A 24,156-nucleotide genomic window follows, 5' to 3' on the forward strand; every position below is an offset into this window, starting at 1 on the left:
TTTGATCTTCTTGCAGTCCATGGGACTCTCAAGAGTCTCCTCCAGCACCATAATTCAAAAGCATCCATTCTTCGGTGATCAGCCTTCTTTATGGTCCAGCTCTCACTTCCATACATCACTACTGGGAAAACTATAGCTTTAACTATACGGACCTTCGTTGGCAAGGTGATGTCTCTGCTTTTTAAGATGCTATCTAGGTTTGTCATTGCTTTTCTCCCAAGAAGCAGGTGTCTTTTAATTTCTTAGACACTAGCAATTGTAATTAACTTGAAGCAGGGGTTTTTAGTATTGCTACTGACCATATACTGTGGAATGGCATTCCTGTCCCGATATGACAGACGCCCACTCTACACTTTCCAAAAACAACTGAAGACATTTTTGTTCTGACAGCCTTTCCCAGACGAGTGAATGGGTCTCTGCTATCAGTGCCTATTTTGTATCGTTGCTTTAAATAAGTCTGCTTTTTTTTGTCGGGGGTTGGTGGGTTAAAACTGGTTTTTATTGTACATTGTCTTGAGCTGATTGTGTAGTTTTAACATGTGGCTTGGACCGACATTTCCTGTAGCTGCCCAGCCTTGGTGCAGCTGGTTAGCAGCAGCCTCACCTGTTGCCCAAAAAAGAGGAAAGCACATCACTAAAGCGCAGGTGCACACACGCTAGTTTAGATGTGTGGGCGTGAATTTGTAAAGCACTTTTAAGATTTAAATGGAGGTGCAACACAGCTCACCATAGTGGGAAGGACTGAGCCAGGTAACCTGTATACCTGCTTGAGCTGCTCTCCAGGTGAATAACTTTGGGTGTTTGCAGGAATTTTTCCAAGGGGTGGAGGGTGAAGGAAAATGCAGAAGGCTAGTTATCTCCACTTCCACAAATAATGATGAGAAAATAAATGCTTGCCCATTCCTCCTCATATCTCAGAATCCACAGATGCTAGAAACTTAGGTTATTAAAAAATTGAAAGCTGGGGACCTCAAGATTATAGTTCATGGTGGTGATGGGGCAGAGAACTAACTCTTTGATGGGCACCCTCAAAGCCCCTGCTGTCCCTTCTTAAGTTGTTGTTTTTTAATCTTGCAAACAGACTCTGACCCTACAGCTTGAAAAATAGGGAAAAACCTTCAGATAGAGCAGGGGTCAGCAAACTTTTTCAGCAGGGGGCCAGTCCACTGTCTTTCAGACATTGGGGGGGGGGCGGACTATATTTTGAAAAAAAAAAAAATGAACGAATTCCTATGCCCCACAAATTACACAGAGATGCATTTTAAATAAAAGGACATATTCTACTCATGTAAAAAAACACTGATTCCTGGACCGTCCGCGGGCCGGATTGAGAAGGCTATTGGGCCGGATGGGCCTTAGTGTGCCTACCTATGAGATAGAGGGCTTTGATCCTGGGTGGTTACTGCTGGGGACCCTGTAGGTTGTCGCTCATCGTGAACAGATCCTGCTGGTGAAAGCATTTGACAACATTCCCAGGTTGTTGGTTCAAAGGTCGGAAGAGGTTTCAACAGCTTAGCAGCCAGAGACCGGAAAAGCATTACAGGAAATGTCCTGTAGACATCACACGGGCTTCCCTTAGGCATCTGGTTGGCCACTTCCAGAAGAGGGTGATGGACTGGGTCCCTCCATTTTTTCTTAAGCTCTTAAGCACTGCTGTTTTTCTAGAACTCTTCATGAACGCCTCCCTTGTTATCCTAGAATGGCAGTGGCACATAGGTGCTTGAAATCCATTTTGGTGTGCTTGAAAAATCCAGCCATAACCGTTGCCTGGGCCCAGGGACCAATTTGGCAAGCTTGCTCTCTCTCGGTTTTCAAACTTAATCTGCTCCAAGGACCAATGGGCTGGCTGCAAAAGTCAATGGGGCGGGGGGGGGGGGACGCAGCTCGGAAGCTGTTCGTTCCAACCGGAGCAGTTACCGTATTTTTCGCTGCATAAGGCGCACTGGACCATAAGGCGCACCTAGTTTTTAGAGGAGGAAATCAAGAAAAAAAAAAATCCATCCCGCTCGCTGTCTTGGCTTCCTCTTTAGTGCAGCCTCTCCCGGCTGGAGGGGCTGCGCGCAGCTAAAGCCCCTCCGGCTTCCTTAGTAATAATAATAATAATAATAATTTATTATTTATACCCCGCCCATCTGGCTGAGTTTCCCCAGCCACTCTGGGCGGCTCCCAGTCAGTGTTAAAAACAATACAGCATTACATATTAAAAACTTCCCTGCACAGGGCTGCCTTAAGATGTCTTCTGAATGTCAGGTAATTCTTTATCTCTTTGACATCTGATGGGAGGGCGTTCCACAGGTCGGGCGCCACTACCGAGAAGGCCCTCTGCCTGGTTCCCTGTAGCCTCACTTCTCACAATGAGGGAACCGCCAGAAGGCCTTCGGCGCTGGATCTCAGTGTCCGGGCTGAACGATGGGGGTGGAGATGCTTCTTCAGGTATACAGGACCGAGGCCGTTTAGGGCTTTAAAGGTCAGCACCAACACTTTGAATCGTGCTCGGAAACGTACTGGGAGCCAGTGCAGATCTCTCAGAACCGGTGTTATGTGGTCCCGGCGGCCACTCCCAGTCACCAGTCTAGCTGCCGCATTCTGGATTAATTGCAGTTTCCGGGTCACCTTCAAAGGTAGCCCCACGTAGAGCGCGTTGCAGTAGTCCAAGCGTGAGATAACCAGAGCATGCACCACTCTGGCGAGACAGTCCGCGGGAAGGTAGGGTCTTAGCCTGCGTACCAGGTGGAGCTGGTAGACAGCTGCCCTGGACACAGAGTTAACCTGCGCCTCCATGGACAGCTGTGAGTCCAAAATGACTCCCAGGCTGCGCACCTGGTCCTTCAGGGGCACAGTTACCCCATTCAGGACCAGGGAATCCTCCACACCTGCCTGCCTCCTGTCCCCCAAAAACAGTACTTCTGTCTTGTCAGGATTCAGCCTCAATCTGTTAGCCGCCATCCAACCTCCAACCGCCTCCAGGCACTCACACAGGACCTTCACCGCCTTCACTGGTTCTGATTTAAAGGAGAGGTAGAGCTGGGTGTCATCTGCATACTGATGAACACCCAGTCCAAACCCCCTGATGATCTCTCCCAGCGGCTTCATATAGATGTTAAAAAGCATGGGGGAGAGGACGGAACCCTGAGGTACCCCACAAGTGAGGGCCCAAGGGTCTGAACACTCATCCCCCACCACCACTTTCTGAACACGGCCCAGGAGGAAGGAGCGGAACCACTGTATAACAGTGCCCCCAGCTCCCAGCCCCTCAAGACGGTCCAGAAGGATGTTATGGTCGATGGTGTCAAAGGCCGCTGAGGGCTGCGCAAGGCTATGGCAGAAGCCCCAACTCCCGCAAAAGCCCACAGGAGCCGCACACCCTTTAAGGAGCTTTAAGGGGCTTTTCTACGAGGAGGAAGAAGGGACTGACTGGCCGCGTCAGTCCCTTCTCGCTCCTGGGGAAAAGCCCGCAAGAGCCTCGCGGACCCAAGAGTCTGCTTTTCCTGCCTGCCTCCCCCCCTGCATTCGCTCCATAAGACGCACACACATTTCCCCTTACTTTCTAGGAGGGGAAAAGTGCGTCTTATGGATCGAAAAATACGGCACTTCCGGGTTTTCAGCTTTCGGGAGCCAAAACGTTCCAAAACGGAGGTGTTTGGGAACCGAGGTTGGACTGTACATTCAAACCCCCACAGATACAGGAGCCCAATAATTGGAAGGGTTTGGGGCATCAACTCCCATCTCTTGCGGGGGCTCAATTAGTGCCAGCGCCTTCTGCCAAGAGCTTGGGTGTAACCTTCGACACCTCCCTTTCCATGGAGGCGCAGGTTGCAGCCACAGCAAAGGTGGCATTTTTCCATCTCCGCGTATTAAGCAGTTGGTCCCTTACCTTTCTCGCCCTGATCTGGCCACTGTGATCCATGCAACGGTCACCTCCAGGCTTGATTATTGTAACTCGCTGTACGTGGGGCTGCCCTTGAAGCTGACCCAGAAACTCCAGTGGCTGCAGAATGCCGCAGCAAGGCTCCTTACGGGGTCCTCGCTGCAGGATCACATTCATCCAGTGCTTTACCAACTGCACTGGCTCCCAGTGGAGTACAGGGTCAGGTTTAAGGTGCTGGTTTTGACCTTTAAAGCCCTATGCGGCCTAGGACCCATGTACCTACGGGACTACCTCTCCTAGTATGCCCCACGGAGGACCTTAAGGTCCACAAATGACAACACTTTGGAGGTCCCAGGTCGCAAGGTGGTTAGACTGGTCTCAACTAGGGCCAGGGCCTTTTCAGTACTGGCCCCGACTTGGTAGAACGCTTTGTCACAAGAGACTTGGGCCCTGCAGGACTTGACATCTTTCCGCAGGGCCTGCAAGACAGAGCTGTTCCGCCTGGCCTTTGGTTTGGACTCAGTCTGACCCTTATGTTTCCTTCCCCTTATGGTCTTGATCTAGCAGCTATTTTAAAATGAGGCTGCATTTTAAATTGCATTTTAACCTGTATTTTAAATTGGGGTCCCCCCCCCATCACTTTTTTTTACTGTTATTTTATTGGTGTTAGCCGCCCTGAGCCCGGCTCTGGCCGGGGAGGGCGGGGTATAATTAAAATTGATGATGATGATGGTGATGCAGACTGTTCCCTCCCCTCTGCCCCATAAATCACAACATTAACAGCATTCTCTGTAGAGGAAAGCCTTTTAATGTGTAATGTTTTATTATGTTTATATATATATATATTGGAAGCTACCCAGAGTGGTTGGGGCAACCCAGTCAGATGGGCAGGGTATATTAATAATAATAATATTAATTGCACTTGGATTTTTCATAGAATTTCAAAGTTGGAAGGGACCTGAGCATCACCTAGTCCAGTGTTTCCCAACCTAGGTTCTGCAGCTGTTTTTGGACTACAACTCCCATCATCCCTAGCTAGCAAGACCAGTGGTCAGGGATGATGGGAACTGTAGTCCAAAAACATATGGGGATTGAACCTGCAACCTTGGCATCATCAGCACCGTGTTCTAACTAGCTGAGCTAAAGCCCTTACAAAAACTTCTCCCCTCTTTCTCCAACCTGTTAGATGGGGAAAGGCTCCTTCAAGTACGCCTGGGTGCTGGACAAGCTGAAGGCCGAGCGTGAGCGAGGGATCACCATCGACATCTCTCTCTGGAAGTTTGAGACCACCAAGTACTACATCACCATCATTGATGCCCCCGGGCACCGGGATTTCATCAAGAACATGATCACGGGGACTTCGCAGGTGAGAAAGGGGAGGCTGTTTGCGTGGCAAGTCCCCTCCCCCATGTGAAATGAAGACACCGGACACATTATTTGAGGTTAATGGGCATAAAAAGGCCACAACTTTATTGATTACAGAATTGAAAGGTATTGGCCTTAGGCATTGGCTCCTATCGACTACCTGGCATGGAGACTGGGAAGGGTTATCCACAAGCCGTGGGAGTCCTGTTGAAGTACGCCAACTAGGATCCCACGGGTGTCACCGCTCGGGGCGTGCCAGAGGCCCTTACCTCCCTAGGTTTCGGACAAGGCAACGCCCCCCGGAGTCCTCTACCGGACTACCCTTTTCATTGGGGGAAGGTGATGGCGCTTCCTCCCCCCTTCATTTGCATAACAATTAACCCCCTGCCAATGCCTAACCGCCAATACTGCGGAAGTTGTGACGTTTGCTACGAGGTAGGCGAAAAATCCAAAAGGCTAGAAGTGCGCCAAATTGGAAAAATTCCTACCAGGCCCCTTGCGGCGACCAACCGGAGTCCATAGCAAGGTCATAGCTAGCTAAGCCTAAAGGCTGGGTGGGATGGGAAAAACCGCTCAGCTGGAAAGGGGAAAGAGGGCAGTCCCTGGGCGTGCCTGGCCTTAAATAGGCTAGGCCCCGCCTTCCCAGCCCGCTGATTGGTGGGCTGGGTCGAAGGCACGCCTGGGGATTCCCTGTTCTCGCGGGGGCAAAAGGCCAGCCCCCGCGTGTGTGGGAGGGGGTAGCCTGCAACACCCTCTCCTCCCAAGCTCAGAAATGGCTTTGTCTCAGGGCAGGGGGCACCTTTGGGTCGTTCCCTGAGCACCAGCACAGCACCAACATCCTTTTTCTCTGCATGGGTCCCTGCCAGCAGAACTGTGTGACCTGGATTTTTTTAAAAAATGGACGTGCTAGGAACCCTGTCTAGCTTTGCACTCTGGCTGGCCAAATGGCGAAGCTAGCATGCTTTGTGCGTTGGAAAGGGGCCGTAGAAATTCTTAAAAATGCATTTGGAGCGTGCTCTCCCCTCCCTGCTTTCCTGGGAGTAAAAAAGGACAAACTCCCTAAAGGAGCCATCAACTATTTATAGGAGCAGATGGCACTATCAGTTTTCAGGTATCGAGCCAACAGTTCGTAGAACTTGTTGAGTTACAATACTGGAAGGGAAGATGGGATATTAGGAGCCCAATATGTACCTGTTTTGTTTAGGAAATCTCAGGTGGTGCTGCTGTATCCCAAGACACGTCGTTTGTTTATTTACTTATTGTGGTTAAATTCTACCTTTTCCTGCAAGTGGCTCTCTTCCCTCCCCCCCCCACCATCTGCTTTATAAAAGAGTACATGAACCGAAACACAGTCAACTTTTGAAACTCGCACCCCTCCAAATTTTGTAATGCAGGTCCGCAAGCCAAACAATGTGTGCTGAAATTGGCTGTGCATTCAGTATAGTGAGCCTCGGCTTGCGGAACTCCCTGCCACCTGAGATTAGGCAGACCCACTCCTTGTTGAACTTCCAGCAAATGACAAAGACATTCTTATTCCAGCAGGCGTCTTAAGGCCTTTAGTTTGGTTTTGTGATGGATTTTTATTGTTTTATTGCCCCATTTTCTATGGATTGTTTTTATGTACAGGTGGCAACCCTTTTGCGCAAGGGTTCTGTTCCTGGCTCCCACATGTGTTGGCAGAGTGCAAAAAACTCACTTCGTTTTGGCCCAGCTCTGCTTTCTTTCAAAAGGGGCCCAAACACCGGTTGTTTGCACCGGTCTGTTGCAAATCGGTCACTGCCTGTACAGTGCTTAGAAATGGGAAATGTACTTAAAAATGCAACACAGTGGTTACCTTGGTTTTCGAAAGTACTGGTAATCTGTTCTGGAAGACCGTTTTGAGTTCTGAAACGTTCGAAAACTCAGTATGGAAGCCTCAAATATGGAAAACTCAATACGGAAGCCGCGTGGCCTTTTCGACTTCTGAGGCGAGTTCGAAAACCAAAGCATTTACTTCTGGGTTCACGGCGTTCAGAAACCGAAATGTTAATCAACTGAGACGTTCCAAAACCGAGGTACCGCTGTATATTGCTTGGCAAAAAAAATGCGCGTATTGGGAGACGTTTGCACTAAAATGCTTGATGCTGTTTTTTAATTTTATTTTACAAAACGCTGATAAAAGTTTCATGAAGACTTCTTTAAAAAATTGTGAGCCGATGTGGAAAAGTGGAACTTACGTTTGGGGGGAAGAAACGAGAAATGGAGAGAAAGTGAAACGGGGAAATTCTCCTGTGACATTTTGCAAACGGTCGTGTGAAAACGACGTACCGAAACGACAGACTTGGCTTTCGGAGCACCTCAGCTGTGGGCCCATCTTCGCAAGCAGTTCCTAAGTGTGTCTGTGCCTTGTTTCCCTGCAGGCCGACTGCGCCGTTTTGATTGTGGCTGCTGGGGTAGGCGAGTTCGAAGCCGGCATCTCCAAAAACGGCCAGACCCGCGAACATGCCCTCCTGGCGTACACCCTGGGCGTCAAGCAGCTCATCGTGGGCATTAACAAGATGGACTCCACGGAGCCGCCGTACAGCGAGAAGCGCTACGATGAGATCGTCAAGGAAGTCAGCGCCTACATCAAGAAGATCGGCTACAACCCAGCGACCGTTCCCTTCGTGCCCATCTCTGGCTGGCACGGCGATAACATGCTGGAGCCGTCTCCCAACGTAAGTCTCTGGTGGGCGGTGCTAGGCTGTGTTCACATGAGGTTTGCAGCTCCAGTTGGGTCCAATCGAAGCTGGAGAAGCCCCTCCGTCGTCATCTCCCAGGGACCGAGAAGTCGAGTTGTGAATACGAGAAGGGTTGGCTTGAAGAGGGAGTCTTAAGGCAGGCCAGGTGGAGCCTAGGCAGTGTTAGAAACTCGAGTATATAAGCTAGGTGCCAAATGGCTCCTTAAACCAGGGTTAAGAATGCTTAGTTGCCATTTTGGGAGCCATTTTGGTTGCTTGAAAGTTGTATTTTCAACATGACTTTCTGCTTCCCGAAATTTGTTCTCCTTGGGCAGATAAAATATCACAGATAGAATTCTATGTGATGGCTTGCTAGTCCAACAGTAGTAGTAATAATAATAATAATAATAATAATAATAATAATAATAATAATTTATTTGTACCCCACCAATCTGGCTGGGTCTTCCCAGCCACTCTGGGTGGTTTCCAACAAAGATTAAAAATACATTGAAATGTCACACATTAAAAGCTTCTCTAAACAGGGCTGCCTTCAGATGTCTTCTAAATGTCAGGTAGTTGTTGTTCTCTTTGACATAAGATGGGAGGGTGTTCCACAGGGCAGGCACCACCACCGAGAAGGCCCTCTGCCTGGTTCCCTGTAACTTGGCTTCTCACAGTGAGGGAACCGCCAGAAGGCCCTCGGAGCTGGACCTCAGTGTCCGGGCTGAACGATGGGGGTGGAGATGCTCCTTCAGGTATACAGGGCTGAGGCCATTTAGGGCTTTAAAGGTCAACACTAACACTTTGAATTGTGCTTGGAATTGTACTTGGAGCCAGTGGTTGATGCTACCTTGCTGACATCGAAAGGGTTCTTTCTGAGGGTGGTAGCCAATTAAGTTTCACTCAAAGTAAACCAGTGTTTCACTCAGAGTAAACTAGGCGTTTTGTTTTGGCGACTGTAACCCCGGTTTAAGGAGCCATTTGGCACCTACTGTAGCTTATATATATATCGGAGTTTCTATATATATATAAGCTACAGTAGGTGCCAAATGGCTCCTTAAACCAGGGTTACAGTCGCCAAAACGAAACTGCTTAGTTGCCATTTTGGGGCCAGATGTCTCTAAAGTCTTGTTTTTCAATACGACTTTTGGGTTCCTGAAATTCATTCTCCTTGGGCAGATAAAACATAACAGGTAGAATTCTACAGGATGTGTTTCTGGTGTGTGAAAACAATCAACACCCAGGGACCCCCAGGTATACACCTCCAGATGGTGGAGATGTCAGAGCCTATGGGGAGAGGCTGTCCTGTCTACGGGGCTGTGCCTTGCGAAAACCTGACATTCCTGGCTGAATCGGATCTTAACAATTGCCCGGAAAAGATCCAGAGGCAGATTTTGCATAGCTGAGTTTCAGTTGAGTGGGTAAGATCAGATTTTTGCAGAGCAGAGCCACGGACCTCTTGGGTCCATGGGAATTACCGTATTTTTTGCACCATAACACTCACTTTTTTCCTCCTAGAAAGTAAGGGGAAATGTCTGTGCGTGTTATGGAGCGAATGCCGGCGGGTGGCGGGGGGGGGGGGGATCTGCTGCAGTCGTGAGCAGAGGATCCATGGTTCCCCTTCCTTCCCTCCTCCATGGTTACAAAGCATGGATCCACATGGATCCTCAGGATTTTTGCGTTGGGCTACTCCAAACTCACTGTCAGATCACATGTCTGTGGCCACAGCATGAACCACAAAAATCATATATCCACTATTTTGTTTAGAATATTTTTTTTCTTGTTTTCCTCCTCTAAAAACTGTGTGCGTGTTATGGTCTGGTGCGTGTTATAGAGCGAAAAATACGGTAATTTGTCCACAATACAATCAAAATCTGGGCCCAGCGAAAGTGGATGAGCCCTCCGTTTATGCAGGGGGACAATCAGATCCAGCAAACCTAGTTGTTACTCAATATGAGCGTGAATCAATCATGTCCTGTAATCCTTGAGATTCTGCTGCCATCTTTCAATTGTTCTTTATTGGACCAATCAGTACACAAAGGGTTCTCTGAGCCTAAGAAGTTTGGAATACATTACTTTGGGGCACCACTTGCCATCAGTGCTGGAGTTGTGAGCTGTATAATTTCTTTTTGGGATGACTAAGGACGCGGGTGGTGCTGTGGGTTAAACCACAGAGCCTAGGACTTGCCGATCAGAAGGTCAATGGTTCGAATCCCTGCGACGGGGTGAGCTCCCGTTGCTCGGTCCCTGCTCCTGCCAACCTAGCAGTTCGAAAGCACATCAAAGTGCAAGTAGATAAATAGGTACCATTCCGCCGGGAAGGTAAACGGCATTTCCGTGCGCTGCTCTGGTTCGCCAGAAGCGGCTTAGTCCTGCTGGCCACATGACCCGGAAGCTGTACGCTGGCTCCCTCGGCCAATAAAGCGAGATGAGCGCCGCAACCCCAGAGTCGGCCACGAATGGACCTAATGGTCAGGGGTCCCTTTACCTTTACCTAAGGCCTAGTTCTTAACAAGATAAAGGGTTTCTGGCCTGGCCTGTACTGCTACTTAAGTTTTTTGTTTATTGATTCAAAGCATTAATAATAATAATTATTATTATTATTATTATTATTATTATTATTATTAATAAAAAAGCCGTGCTCAGAGTGGCTAACAACAGTAAAATGATACAACATTCTAAAATCATTTCATTCTAAAATCAGTTCAAATCAGATCAATGGCAACCATTGGGCTCTGTGAGGATTGCCAAAGGAGGGGGTCAGGTTGTTCCCTGGCCAAAGGCCTGGTGGAAAGATGTCAAGTCCCGCAGGGCCCTAGTCTCTTGTGACAGAGTGTTCCACCAGATCGGAGCCACAGCCGAAAAAGCCCGCTATTCAGCTGGAAAAGGTTCCCAGAGCAGTTTGCATACCAGTAAAACTAGTGTATTAATCCGAGCATCAGAGAGAGCCCCTTTCTCCACTAAAGGAGGCTTAAATAGCTACTTAAATACAATGATGTGAAAGATGATTATTCTGATGACCTCACAGCCTTTATTCCGGGTTGTATCTGGGAGCAGAAGCTGCTGCTGTTCGGCTGCACCCCTCGGCCTCAGTTGCAATGTCTGTAAAATGGGAATAATGGTGGCTGAGTTCACAGAGTTATTGTGAGAGCAGGCCCAGCACCGGTCGTGTAGCACTCTGCAAACCAAACAAGTAATCGTTTGCCGCTGCCTGTTAAAAGCTTTCTTAGCCAATTATTTTAATCAGCGTACCCAAAGCCCAGACAGCTGAATGTCGGCAGCTGCCAGTGCTGGAGAGATGACACTGAACAATCTAATTAAAAATAGGTTTGGGGAAAACAGGGTGACGTCATTTTGGAATTTATACTTCCTAAATATGGAGGTCAAGCGAGAAGGGGCAGCAGTACGTTGTTGCAAATCTGTGTCTAGTGGGGCGTTGCTGGGCTTGTGATTGAAAGTTCCCAGAACTTTTAGATGCAGCAGAACCACCTATGTTAGGAGGAGGAATGCTCACAATAACCTGACAGATATTTTGCGAGGATGCAGAAATGCATAGCTGTCAACTTTTCCCTTTTCTTGCAAGGAATCCTATTCGGAATAAGGGAATTTCCCTTAAAAAAGGGGGGAAACGTTGGCAGCTATGCAGAAATGTGGGGAGCTCAAATTCAGAGTGGGAAATTGAGAGAAACTGAAATGGATAGATAGATAATGTCCGCCTCTACAGTTGACCCATCACTGCAGTTGCATGGGATACCTCAGTTGTTGAACGCAATCCGTTCTGGAAGACCGTTCGACTTCCGAAATGTTTGACAACCAAGGCGCAATGGGCGGTTTGCAAAGTCAATGGAGAAAATTGGGAGGGGGGGGGAGAAATGCAGCGGAAGCTGTTTGACTTCTGAGGTGCGTTCAAAAACGGAAGCATTTACCGGTACTTAGGGTTTTTGGCATTTGAAAACCAAAATGTTTGGCTTCCGAGACGCTCTAAAACCAAGGTAGCACTGTATTGTGCTGAGGCATCCGCATTGATGTCCAATTCCTGGGAAGGAATTCCTTTCCTCCCTTTTGAGGGAAAGAATGGGCATGTGAGGGCCTTCTGGAGGACTGGGGCATCATGTGGATATAGCGATGAGATGTTCCACATTTTTTTTGGGGGGGGGGATTTTGAAAAGTATGAACTGGGGCTTTGTCTGGTCAACAAAGTAGTCACTCTGTCCTGCTCTTGTTCCTGCATCAGTTTGCTAGATGCTAGATCATTTATTACGGTCAAAGACCAGCTCACATAACATAACACAATAAAAACAGTGTTCATAAAGATAAAATACAGTGGTACCTCGGGTTAAGTACTTAATTCGTTCCGGAGGTCCGTTCTTAACCCGAGGCTGTTCTTAACCTGAAGCACCACTTTAGCTAATGGGGCCTCCTGCTGCCGCCGCGCCGCCAGAGCACGATTTCTGTTCTTATCCTGAAGCAAAGTTCTTAACCTGAAGCACTATTTCTGGATTAGCAGAGTCTGTAACCTGAAGCGTCTGTAACCTGAAGCGTATGTAACCCAAGGTACCACTGTATACAATTGGAGCAGATAGCAGTAATAGCTCATGAGTTAAAATTGAGATATATGCATACACCCGTACAACTGAGATTTGGGCTACCGTAAAAAATTGACCCTGAGGTGAACAAAGGGCGACTTCAGCATTTCCCTAGTAAGCAATTTTATTCTCTGCATCAGTTTGTAACTCCACAGCTTCTCACCGTTTTCAGTTCCTCCAACGTTTGTGAGTCTCTGGGCTTGCCAAAATTTAATAATTACATTTTTTTTTACTTGCCCTCCTCCGTGAGGGTCCCAGCAACTTAAGAATACGTCAAGTCAAAACAGATCACATTCAGGGGAATAGGGTGGGGCCTAAAGTGCATAACCAAACAGACAACCCACCCCCCCAAAAAAAATAGTTACATGAAACTGAGAGGAAAAACGAATACAGTGGTGCCTCGCAAGACGAAATTAATCCGTTCCGTGAGTCTCTTCGTATAGTGGTTTTTTCGTCTTGCAAAGCAAGCCCATTGACAGCTTAGCGGATTAGCGCTATTAGCGGTTTAGCGGCTTTTAGCGGCTTATCAGCTTAGCGGATCAGCTGATAAGCGGCTTAGCTGCTTAGAAAAAGGGGGAAATAATAATAATAATAATAATAATAATAATAATAATAATAATAATAATTTATTTATACCCCGCCCATCTGGCTGGGCCTCCCCAGCCACTCTGGGCGGCTTCCATAGAAAGCAAAAATACAATAAAATATCACGTTAAAAACTTCCCTGAACAGGGCTGCCTTAAGATGTCTTCTGAATGTCAGGTAGTTGTTTATCGCTTTGACATCTGCTGGGGAAAAAGGGGAAAAAACCCGCAGGAACTCGCAAGACATTTTCGTCTTGCAAAGCAAGCCCATAGGGAAATTCGTTTTGCGAAGTGCCTCCAAAACGGAAAACCCTTTCGTCTAGCGGGTTTTACGTCTTGCGAGGCGTTCGTCTTGCGGGGCACCACTGTACATTGAAAGCATCCTGCCTATTTCTAAAAGGCCACACAGATAGTTAAAGGCCTAAGGCCTAAAGAGGGAAGTTTTCACCTGGTGCCTCCTTGGGGAGAGCATTCCAGAAACGGGGAGTCACCACCAAAGAGGCCCTGTTCTTGTGTTGCCACCCTTCGGACCTCTTGTGGAGGGGGCACACGAAGAAGGGTCTGAGATGATGATCACGGGGTCTGGGTTGGTTCATATGGGGAGAGGTGGTCTTGAGAGTGTGACCTCTGCTGGACTGTCACCTCCCCAAAAACATGAGAAGGCAGTGGCAGTACCAACAGTGTCCACTGATTTTCACACCCGTCTTTAAAAGAAAGGAGGTGGTCTTTCAGATAATGGCACCAACTAGCTAGAGAGCCTTTTTGGGAATAGGGGACTAGGTGTCTCCTTACAACACTCAGCACCCTGGACAAACTACATTCCCCATAATTCTTTGGGGAGCAAGCCAGGACTTTAGAGTAGAATGACGCTGCTGTAAATGTATGGTGCTGGGCTATCATTTAGGGATTTTTGTTGATGGGGTTGTTGTTGTTATCGATACTAACTTTTTGTATCTTTGTTTTAGATCTTACGATTTACATGTAAATTTTTCAGTTCCTTTGTGCATTTTTTGGATGTTTTATTTATTGCTTATGGCTGCTTTCGTTACGTTTGTTTATGTGTCTTTTTTGTGTTGTAAGCTGCCTTGAGCATGGTTTGAACTTTGGAAAGGCGGCATACAAACAAAATTATCTGACAAAATTGGTATCTGAAGAAGTGTGCATGCACACGAAAGCTCATACCAAGAACTAACTTAGTTGGTCTTTAAGGTGCTACTGGAAGGAATTTTTTTATTTTGTTTAAACAAAATTATGTATGTATGGTGTGACTGGCCTAGGACTGGGCAGATCTGGGTTCAAATCCTTAGCCAGCCATGAAGTTCACTGGCTGACTTTGGGCCACCCACGGTATCTCAGCCTAACTAAACTTCCAGGGGTGTTGAGGGTAAAAATTGGGAGTGGCAGCAGCACTTGTAGTCTTATGTTCAACTCTTTTGAGGAAAAGTAGGTTGTAAGAGCAAATAAAGAGAGAATTGCTTGGTTACTTAAATTTCTGTAAGAGATTACAGTGGTACCTCACAAGACGAAGGCCCCGCAAGACGAAAAACGAGCAAGATGAAAGAGTTTTCCGTTTTTTGAGTCATTCTGCAAGACGAATTTCCCTATGGGCTTGCTTCGCAAGACGAAACGTATTGCGAGTTCTTGCAAGTTTGTTTCCTTTTTCTTAGCCGCTAAGCCGTTAATAGCCGCTAAGCTGCTAATAGCCGCTAAGCCGCTAATAGCCGTGCTTCGCAAGACGAAAAAACCGCAAGACGAAGAGACTCGCGGAATGGATTAATTTCGTCTTGCGAGGCACCACTGTATTATTCTTAGTGCTCTATAGAGCTGTTCCTATGTGCTCAAAGCAGTTCACATACATCATCTCAGCCGCTTTCAACAACAACCTTGTAAGGCAGCCCGCTATAACAGGTGCATTAATACAAACTAGAGGCAGGGCTGAGATTAAAGAAGTTAGTCTCAGCTACTACAGCTCCCATCATCCCTAGCTAACAGGACCAGTGGTCAGGGCTGATGGGAATTGTAGTCCCAAAAAACAGCTGGAGGGCCAAGTTTGGCCATCACTGGTCGAAGAGGGTATGTTTCCTGCGATTCCGCAGTCCCATGAACAAATGGAGAATTTGGCGTTAGATATAAATTCCAGTGGCTTGAGTACATCTCCTTTCGGAAATGCAACCTCTTAGCCCTTAGGACCGCAGGGATAAGCTTGAATTTTCCTTGCAGATTGCCTCAGAAGCTGGTGGAAAAGTGAGAGTGAAGGAAACGGGGTGCAGAACAAATTATATATAATAAGGTGACACATGCAAATTGGCTTTATGTGCATAACCTGCGCAGGTCAAAGCGTTCAGGTTTTGTGATGTGTAACTTGCAAAAGTGATTTCGCTACTGAATTTTGCCTGCGTGGTGTTGTCTTTCGCTGCTCAGACAGAGACGCTCTGTTTTTCTGAATAGCATTTCTTTTCAGAAAGGTGGAGGTCCTGTTCTTTCCTCTTCTCTTTCTACCCTCCAGATCTCTTTATATTCCCTTCCCTTCTCCTGGCTGGGCTGGGGCCTTCCTTAATGCGGAAGCTAGTCAGGTGACCCCTCTGAGCCTGTCATGTGACCACCTTGAAATTCAGCAAGTCAGCGTTGGTGTGTTGGCGGAGATTAGTTTCTGTGAATCCTCTTGACGGTCCTGCACAGCTGGGCTAATGCTTCGTGACCTCCTTCAAACATTGCATTAGCTTCTAATTTTTTTAGCTTGTTAACGTACGTTTGAAGTGGAACGTGGCAGCGTGTGCTTTCTCAACCGAAAAGGCCCAAAGGTCTCGATAACCAGGAGCTCTGTGCCCAAACTTGTGAAACTAAAATTTAAAATATAAAACGCGTGTTAAAATTGCTGCTGAAATTGGGGGGGTTGAAAGGAAGGCTAGCCTAAAGGGTTTTCAAAACAAAAGCAGCAGTTAGAAAAAATAAAATTATGTGTTATGAAACACATATTTAAAAACATGTCAGACTTATATGTCTGGGGTGGCTGGCTTAAACGAAAACGTTGTCAGCAGGATATTTAAAGTGTTGTTGAGCTCTAGTTCCCATTAGCCCCAGCCAGGATGATCAAGGGTCAGGGAATGAATGAATTTATTACTGTATTTTTCTGTGTATAAGACGCCCCCATATATAAGACGCCTCCTATTTTGGGGGACTCCAAATTAAGAGAGAACAGCCCTCAGCACTACCCGTGTATAAAATGAGCCCCCAATTTTAAACTTAATTTTTTGGTTAAAAAAAACCCCTAGTCTTATACACGGAAAAATATGGTAATTTCGGTCACAGACCAGTTCCAGCTCACATACAATATCAGGGAAATCACAAAACACGATAGGGATACATTTGAATTTGCAATTGGGTACAAAAGGGACAATACAGATATTGCAGCAGTTAAAAATATGTAAGTTAAATCTTAATCACTAAAATATAACCTAAAATTATCATTTAAGGCCTTGGTCATCAAGGTAGCACAGCTTGTTCCCTAGGTTTTATGGCAGGCGCACAGAATTTGGCCATGCTTAGCGTGATCTCTAGATCCTTGTCCTCTACCGGGGATTTTAGACATAGAGTGAGGGATAACGGCAGATGTGGTCGATCAACATCTGGCATTGGAGAGAGGACAGCTTAAACTGGGTTCAAATCTCCACTTGGCCATGAAGTTGAGTTAGGGTAGAAATTGGTGGCTGGTGCAGCCTACCTTCAAGGGTTGTTGTGGAAGGGAAGAAGTATGGATGCTGCCTGGAGCTATTTGAGGGTAAGGGCCGTAAATAAGGAAGCTACACAGTGGCAGTTCCAATGGTTGTTATGCTTTCTTTATTTATAAGATGTCTTAAATCAAGGAACTCAAAGCGATGGACGGAAAGTAAAATAAAAAATCAAATGCGGTCCATCAGAGTTTCTGAACATTGTGAAAAGCTGAGATCCAGTACCAGAGAAAAGAACATCAAAGCCATGTACAAAATAAAAATTCAAGTACCATACCAAAATAAAACGGGGAAGTGGCTGTACTCTAGGGACCAAACCTTCCCTTCCAATAATTCATCTTATTCTTAGAATAATAATAAATAATAATAATAATAATAATAATTTATACCCCGCCCTCCCCAGCAGAGCCGGGCTCAGGGCGGCTAACACCAATAAAATCACAATAAAAACATAATAGGGGGAAAGGGGGGGGGACCAATTTAAAATACAGGTTAAAATGCAATATAAAATGCAGCCTCTTTTTAAAGTAGCCGATAAATCAAGACCATAAGGGGAGGGAAACATAAGGGTCAGACTAAGTCCAAACCAAGGCCAGGCGGAACAGCTCTGTCTTGCAGGCCCTGCGGAAGGATGTCAAGTCCCGCAGGGCCCTAGTCTCTTGTGACAGAGCGTTCCACCAAGTCGGGGCCAGTACTGAAAAGGCCCTGGCCCTAGCTGAGACCAATCTAACCACCTTGCGACTTGGGACCTCCAAATTGTTGTCATTTGTGGACCTTAAGTTCCTCTGCGGGGCATACCAGGAGAGGCGGTCCCGTAGGTACGAAGGTCCTTGGCCGCATAGGGCTTTAAAGGTCAAAACCAGCACCCTAAACCTGACCCTGTACTCCACCGGGAGCCAGTGCAGCTGGAAAAGCACTGGGTGAATGTGATCCCGCGGGACCACAGGGGTCATCTAGCTCAACCCCGTGCAATGCATAAATCCTTTCCCAAGGCAAGGCTCGAACCCATGGCCCTGAGATTAATAAAGAGTCTCGTGCTCTACCAACTGAGCCAACCGAGTTTGAATGGGCAGTTGTGGCCTGAGTCTGGGGAATGGGTGACTTGCCTTTGGGAAACTGACCTTGGCAAATTTCGCACAATTGATCTGAGATTATGGGGGAAGGTGATCTTGGAGTGAACTGCTAGGGTTAGAATCATAGAATCATAGAATCATAGAGTTGGAAGAGACCACAAGGGCCATCGAGTCCAACCCCCTGCCAAGCAGGAAACACCATCAGAGCACTCCTGACATATGGTTGTCAAGCCTCTGCTTAAAGACCTCCAAAGAAGGAGACTCCACCACACTCCTTGGCAGCAAATTCCACTGTCGAACAGCTCTTACTGTCAGGAAGTTCTTCCTAATGTTTAGGTGGAATATTCTTTCTTGTAGTTTGGAGCCATTGCTCCGTGTCCGCTTCTCTGGAGCAGCAGAAAACAACCTTTCTCCCTCCTCTATGTGACATCCTTTTATATATTTGAACATGGCTATCATATCACCCCTTAACCTCCTCTTCTCCAGGCTAAAAATGCCCAGCTCCCTTAGCCGTTCCTCATAAGGCATCGTTTCCAGGCCTTTGACCATTTTGGTTGCCCTCCTCTGGACACGTTCCAGTTTGTCAGTGTCCTTCTTGAACTGTGGTGCCCAGAACTGGACACAGTACTCCAGGTGAGGTCTGACCAGAGCAGAATACAGTGGCACTATTACTTCCCTTGATTCATACTCCTGGCCTGGTGTTGTGGGAGATACACCCCCCCCTTGGAAACCGCCCCCCCCCCCAAATTATCTACAGATGGAGGCAGACTGCTAATCTCTGATAATACCTAAAGGAGCATCTCCACCCCCATTGTTCTGCCCGAACACTGAGGTCCAGCTCTGAGGGCCTTCTGGCGGTTCTCTCCCTGCAAGAAGTGAGGTTACAGGGAACCAGGCACAGGGCCTTCTCAGTGGTGGCGCCCACCCTGTGGAACACCCTCCCATCAGATGTCAAGGAAATATAGAACTACCTGACTTTTAGAAGACATCTGAAGGCAGCCCTGTTTGGGGAAGTTTTGTTTTTTGTTTTTTTTATACCAACAACCAAAACACAAACAGTGAAACCCCCCCAGGCGGCTGATACATTGGGTATACATAATCATATTCTGTTGGGAGCTGCCCAGAGTGGCTGGGGAATCTGTGTGTGTATGTGTGTGTGTGTGTGTGTGTGTGTAAATAAATTAAAATAAAATAAAATAATCTCAAATTGCTCTGGGAAGCAAAGGAAGGATTGTATCCTTCAGTTCCTGCCCTTGTGATGAGGGAGAGATTCATACGGCTGGGTGAAGGTGTTCTGATGTGCCAACAGATCCTTCCTCACAGCCCACTGGATCCACACTCCCGCCATTTTGTTTTGCAGATGCCTTGGTTCAAAGGCTGGAAAGTGGAGCGCAAGGAAGGGAACGCCAGTGGAGTGTCGCTGCTGGAAGCTCTGGATACCATCCTGCCCCCCACCCGCCCCACAGATAAGCCTCTGCGCCTGCCCCTTCAAGATGTCTACAAGATCGGAGGTGAGTCCAGAGCTTTCCTGGCAGGTAGACAGGTGCCCTCGCTCAGCTAGGCGGATTTCCAGGCAGTAATCCGCTTTTGTAGTCTAAGCGACAGGAAGAGGAGAGGATTTGATTGCCGACACCAGCATTTACCTGTGTGCATTATAGATGGCAAGGTATGTAGCAATTGTGCCTGTCACCTGAAGGTGCCCTGACCGTTCGGTTTTGGTAAGAATTCAGTTTCTCATCCTCATAATTGCGGAAGCAGGTTTGAAATGGCAGCGATGAACATGCTAAAAGATGGGAAACGAGAGACATGAAAAAGACACTTCTCTATTCTACTGTCCAACACTTCACCTTTCTTTTTATATATATATATTTTATTAAGTTTTACAATTTTATATTCAACACAGTCACCATTATCACAAAAAAATATATAAATCCCAATCTCTCTCTATCCCCCCCCCAACTTCCCTCAACCTCTCCTTCTGGTTCTTTAAATATTTGCTTTTCCTGCTTTTTTATTATTATTCTACCTTAATTTTGTAATCTTTAACTTAAATCTTCCTATCTTTTTATATCATATTTTTTTCCAATTACATCTTGCACTTTGTTATTTTCCAGTTATTACATCTTAATATTGGTTTCTTAATTGTGTTTACTCAAACCCTGCTAGTGAGTCCACTTCTTTACAGTATTTCTGTAGATACATCGTAAATGGTTCCCAGTCTTTTTAAAAGTCTCTATTGTCCTTGTCTCAACACTTCACATTTCTAAGTTCGTTTGCCGAAGGTCACTCACAAACTCTTTCAGAATATTTCACACTTGAAGATACATTTCACAAATAATAATAATAATGCAGCCTCTTGGAAAAACCTGTCGCTTGCGAAACCTCCTAGCATTGGTAGAGTTGCTGCGATGTTCCTTTCTTTTAAATTTACTTAAGACATTTATGTGCCGCTTAATTATTTTTAGGGTGCAGAGTACACCCATTTTACTGCTGGAGTGCATTGATCGGTTGGTTGTAGCCCACCTTAGGAAGGTATACCGTATATTCTCTCCCCTTCCCCAAAGTGGCTTATAACATAAACTACAACGTAAAAAAGACAAAATTTAAAAACAGCCATTCAGAAAGCAGTTAGCAGCATTAAACGGCGGTAGCAGGTGGAACGGTTCTTTAACAACCATGAAATCCCCAAAATGCAGACCTGAACATAAAACATCTCCAGGCTTTCCATGAAAGGGGCGGCAGAGTCGTGTGCTCTCAGTTATACGCAGCTTAAATTAACAGAATTGCTGTTGGGCCTGCAGTTTCCTATGCTTTCCCAATAGGTGTGTGTTTTTAAGTTGTCCAATGTTATATCCAGTGCTAAACTCTTGCAGTTCCTCTTCAGCCATGTCCACACCATTCATTTAAACTGCTGTGATAACACTTTCAACAGTCACCACTTTCCCCAAAGGATTCTGGGAACTGTAGTATGTTGAGAATGTTGACAGTTGTTAGGAGACACCCTGCTCCCCTTTCAGAACTACAGTTTTCAGAGCACCCTGGGAACTGTAGCTTTGTGAGAGCACCGGGGGTTTCCTGACAACTTTAGGCACCCGTAACAGACAACAGCTCCCATAATCCCTTGGGGGGGGAAGCCATAGCAATGTGAAGTGGCGTCATAGTTATCTCCCGCTTGGACTACTGCCATGCGCTCTCCGTGGGGCTCCCTTTGAAGGTGACCCGGAAAGTACAACTAATCCAGAATGCGGCAGCTAGACTGGTGACTGGGAGTGGCCGCTGAGACCACATAACACCAGTGTTGAAAGACCTACACTGGCTCCCAGTACGTTTCCGAGCACAATTCAAAGTCTTGGTGCTGACCTTTAAAGCCCAAAATGGCCTCGGTCCAGTATATCTGAAGGAGTGTCTCCACCTCCATCCTTCTGCCTGGACACTGAGGTCCAGCGCCAAGGGCCTTCTGGCCGTTCCCTTGCTGCGAGAAGCCAAGTTACAGGGAACCAGGCAGAGGGCCTTCTCGGTTGTGGCACCCGCCCTGTGGAACTCCCTCCCACCAGATGACAAAGAGAAAAACAACTACCAGACTTTTAGGAGACATCTGAAGGCAGTCTGTTTAGGGAAGCTTTTAATGTTTAATAGGTTATTGTATTTTAGTGTTCTGTTGGAAGCCGCCCGGAGTGGCTGGGGAAACCCAGCCAGATGGGCGGGGTATAAATATTATTATTATTATATTATTATTTTTAAATGCATGGCTGCCGAGAGTCTCGAGGATTGCGTTTCATTGCATGTTTCCCGCTGCCCTCTTTTCCCCTCTGCAGGAATCGGGACCGTCCCCGTGGGCCGTGTGGAGACGGGGATCCTGAGACCCGGCATGGTGGTCACCTTCGCCCCCGTCAACATCACCACAGAGGTGAAGTCGGTTGAGATGCACCACGAGGCCCTGAGCGAAGCGCTGCCGGGGGACAACGTTGGCTTCAACGTCAAGAACGTGTCCGTCAAGGACATCCGCCGCGGCAACGTCTGCGGTGACAGCAAATCTGACCCGCCTCAGGAGGCGGCCCAGTTCACTTCTCAGGTCAGCAGAAAGCGAGGCGGCAGCCATTTTGAAAGCCTTTGCCGTCGTATCACAGCTTCTGCGGCCATTTGCGTGATGCAGACCTCTGTCCTGCCGGTGACGCTTGAGGAAGATGGAGCATTAACCAAGAGCCCTGAGATTTTACTCTGCAGAAGTCGCGTTGCGGGACGCCAGCTTTTAATAGTTTGCTTGGTGCGGTTAAACTGCTAAAGGCGCAATCCTACACCCACTTAGCTGGGCTAGGAGTGAAGCCCAGTGAAAGCCTAAGACGTACAGTCATACCTCATGTTACGTCCGCTTCATGTTACGTTCTTTCATGTTACGTCCCGCGGCAACCTGGAAATACCGGAAAGGGTTACTTCCGGGTTTCACCGCATGCGCAGAAGCGCAAAATGACGTCACACGCATGCGCAGAAGCGGTGAATCGCAACCTGCATGTGTGCAGAGGCGCTGCTGCAGGTTGCGCTCTTCTCATGTTGCAAATGGGCCTCCGGAACGGATCCCGTTCGCAACCAGAGGTACCACTGTAGTTGTTTAGCTCCGGGGCTAGGTTTTAATTTGTCTCCTGATTAGTCTGTAGGACTGACGACGAATCAGTAGTCTCTCATTCAGTGACTTTTGATGGAAGGGTCACAGAGCACCCTTGTTAAAGGCCAGTTTTCCTCCTCACAAAGAATGCCAGGCTGTTGCTCATTAAATTTATAACCTATCCCACGGAAAAGTAAATTCTCCCTTCAATATGCCCCTTTGTGGAATGTTTTGCAAGGCATGTAGCTATTTAGATTTATTTGGCTTAGCCATTTTAATCACTTGAAAACCCTCCAAGTGGAGAGGAGGGCCAGTGCCTTCCCGCTGTTGTGGACTGCATGTTCCATTAGCCTTAGCCAGCATGCCCAGTGGTCAAGAATGATGGGAGTTGTAGTTCAGCAACTTTTGGAAAGCACCACACCGATTACTCTCACCCTAGTTTCTGGTATTAGCCAAACAGGAGAGTATTTCAGGGTATTTTTATGTTTTCCAGTCGTTTGTTCAAGTGCATCTCCCTGTCACTTTCCTAACAGCAAGGCGTTCATTTCTCTTTTAGGGTAGATTTCTCCCAGTAGGGTGACAGAGCGATGTCATCTGCTTTAATTGTGCAAAAGTACAGCTTTTCCCATCCACACTTTTGTTCGTCTCGTGATTTCAAGTCACAGGTTCAAGGTTTTTTTTTGACCCACCGCTTTTGTCCAGAAAACCTGCTCTTTGCTGATGAACTGGAACAAACAGCAACTGGGTTTTCTGCAGACTGGCATTTGTTCCCATTCAGAAGTAAACTGCTGGTTTTCCCGGGGGGGGGGGGGGACCCTCTCAGAAATCATGGGATAAACAGGAATATGGATGCACCTTTAGTTTCCAAAAGTGCACTTGAATCCCTCCTGCAAACTACCGCCAGTCTGCAGGAGCCCATTTTCCAGAATGCAGTAGCAAGAAGCGGCTGCCTTTTCAGCAGCCTTCCACAAGGGAGCAGCGTTGCCCAGCTGGGAAAGCCAGAAAGTTGACGTGGTCATCCCATGCCCTTCCTGAATTTGTTCCCGACCTGAGTCCTTCTCTCGTTCTGTTGCACGGCTTAGGTGATCATCTTGAACCACCCCGGCCAGATCAGCGCTGGATATTCCCCCGTCATTGACTGCCACACTGCCCACATCGCTTGCAAATTCGCCGAGCTGAAGGAGAAGATTGACCGGCGTTCCGGCAAGAAGCTGGAGGACAACCCGAAATCCTTGAAATCAGGGGACGCCGCGATTGTGGAGATGATCCCGGGGAAGCCCATGTGTGTGGAGAGCTTCTCCCAGTACCCACCCCTGGGTGAGAACCTAATCTTTCCTTTTATTTCCCCCCAGATGCCTACCAAGATGGGTGATGGGGGGCTATTTCAAACTAAACGGCTAGATGCCCAGAAACTCTGATGTAAGATAGACCTAGGAGTGGGAGGGAACCTTCTACGGCCCATATCTCAATTGCCCTACCTCTAGTGGGGCAGATTTGACGGCTGAATGCCCCCCCCTTTCCAATCACCTAATGTCACTGTGACATTGGGCAATGCTGTGCTTTGAAGCCCCAATTATTGGGGCTTCAAAGCGCAGCATTGGGTTGTTTGAAAGTCCTTTGGAAGTGTATCCATGCTGCCATTTTAATCTCTGA

At 47.3% G+C, this 24,156-nt stretch overlaps 1 protein-coding gene across 1 annotated transcript in view; it reads left to right on the forward strand.

Annotated features, from left to right (window-relative positions):
• The window catches only part of EEF1A2 (eukaryotic translation elongation factor 1 alpha 2), a 40,044-nt gene that overhangs the window by 14,383 nt on the left and 1,505 nt on the right, over positions 1-24,156 (forward strand). The window contains exons 3-7 of the mRNA XM_079979607.1: positions 5,055-5,234; positions 7,633-7,929; positions 19,264-19,414; positions 21,719-21,975; positions 23,586-23,820. Coding sequence (XP_079835733.1) covers positions 5,055-5,234; positions 7,633-7,929; positions 19,264-19,414; positions 21,719-21,975; positions 23,586-23,820 — 1,120 coding nt within the window. The remainder of the gene's footprint in view (positions 1-5,054; positions 5,235-7,632; positions 7,930-19,263; positions 19,415-21,718; positions 21,976-23,585; positions 23,821-24,156) is intronic.

Source organism: Podarcis cretensis, assembly GCF_951804945.1.
Source record: "Podarcis cretensis genome assembly, chromosome: 6".
Lineage (NCBI taxonomy): Eukaryota > Metazoa > Chordata > Lepidosauria > Squamata > Lacertidae > Podarcis > Podarcis cretensis.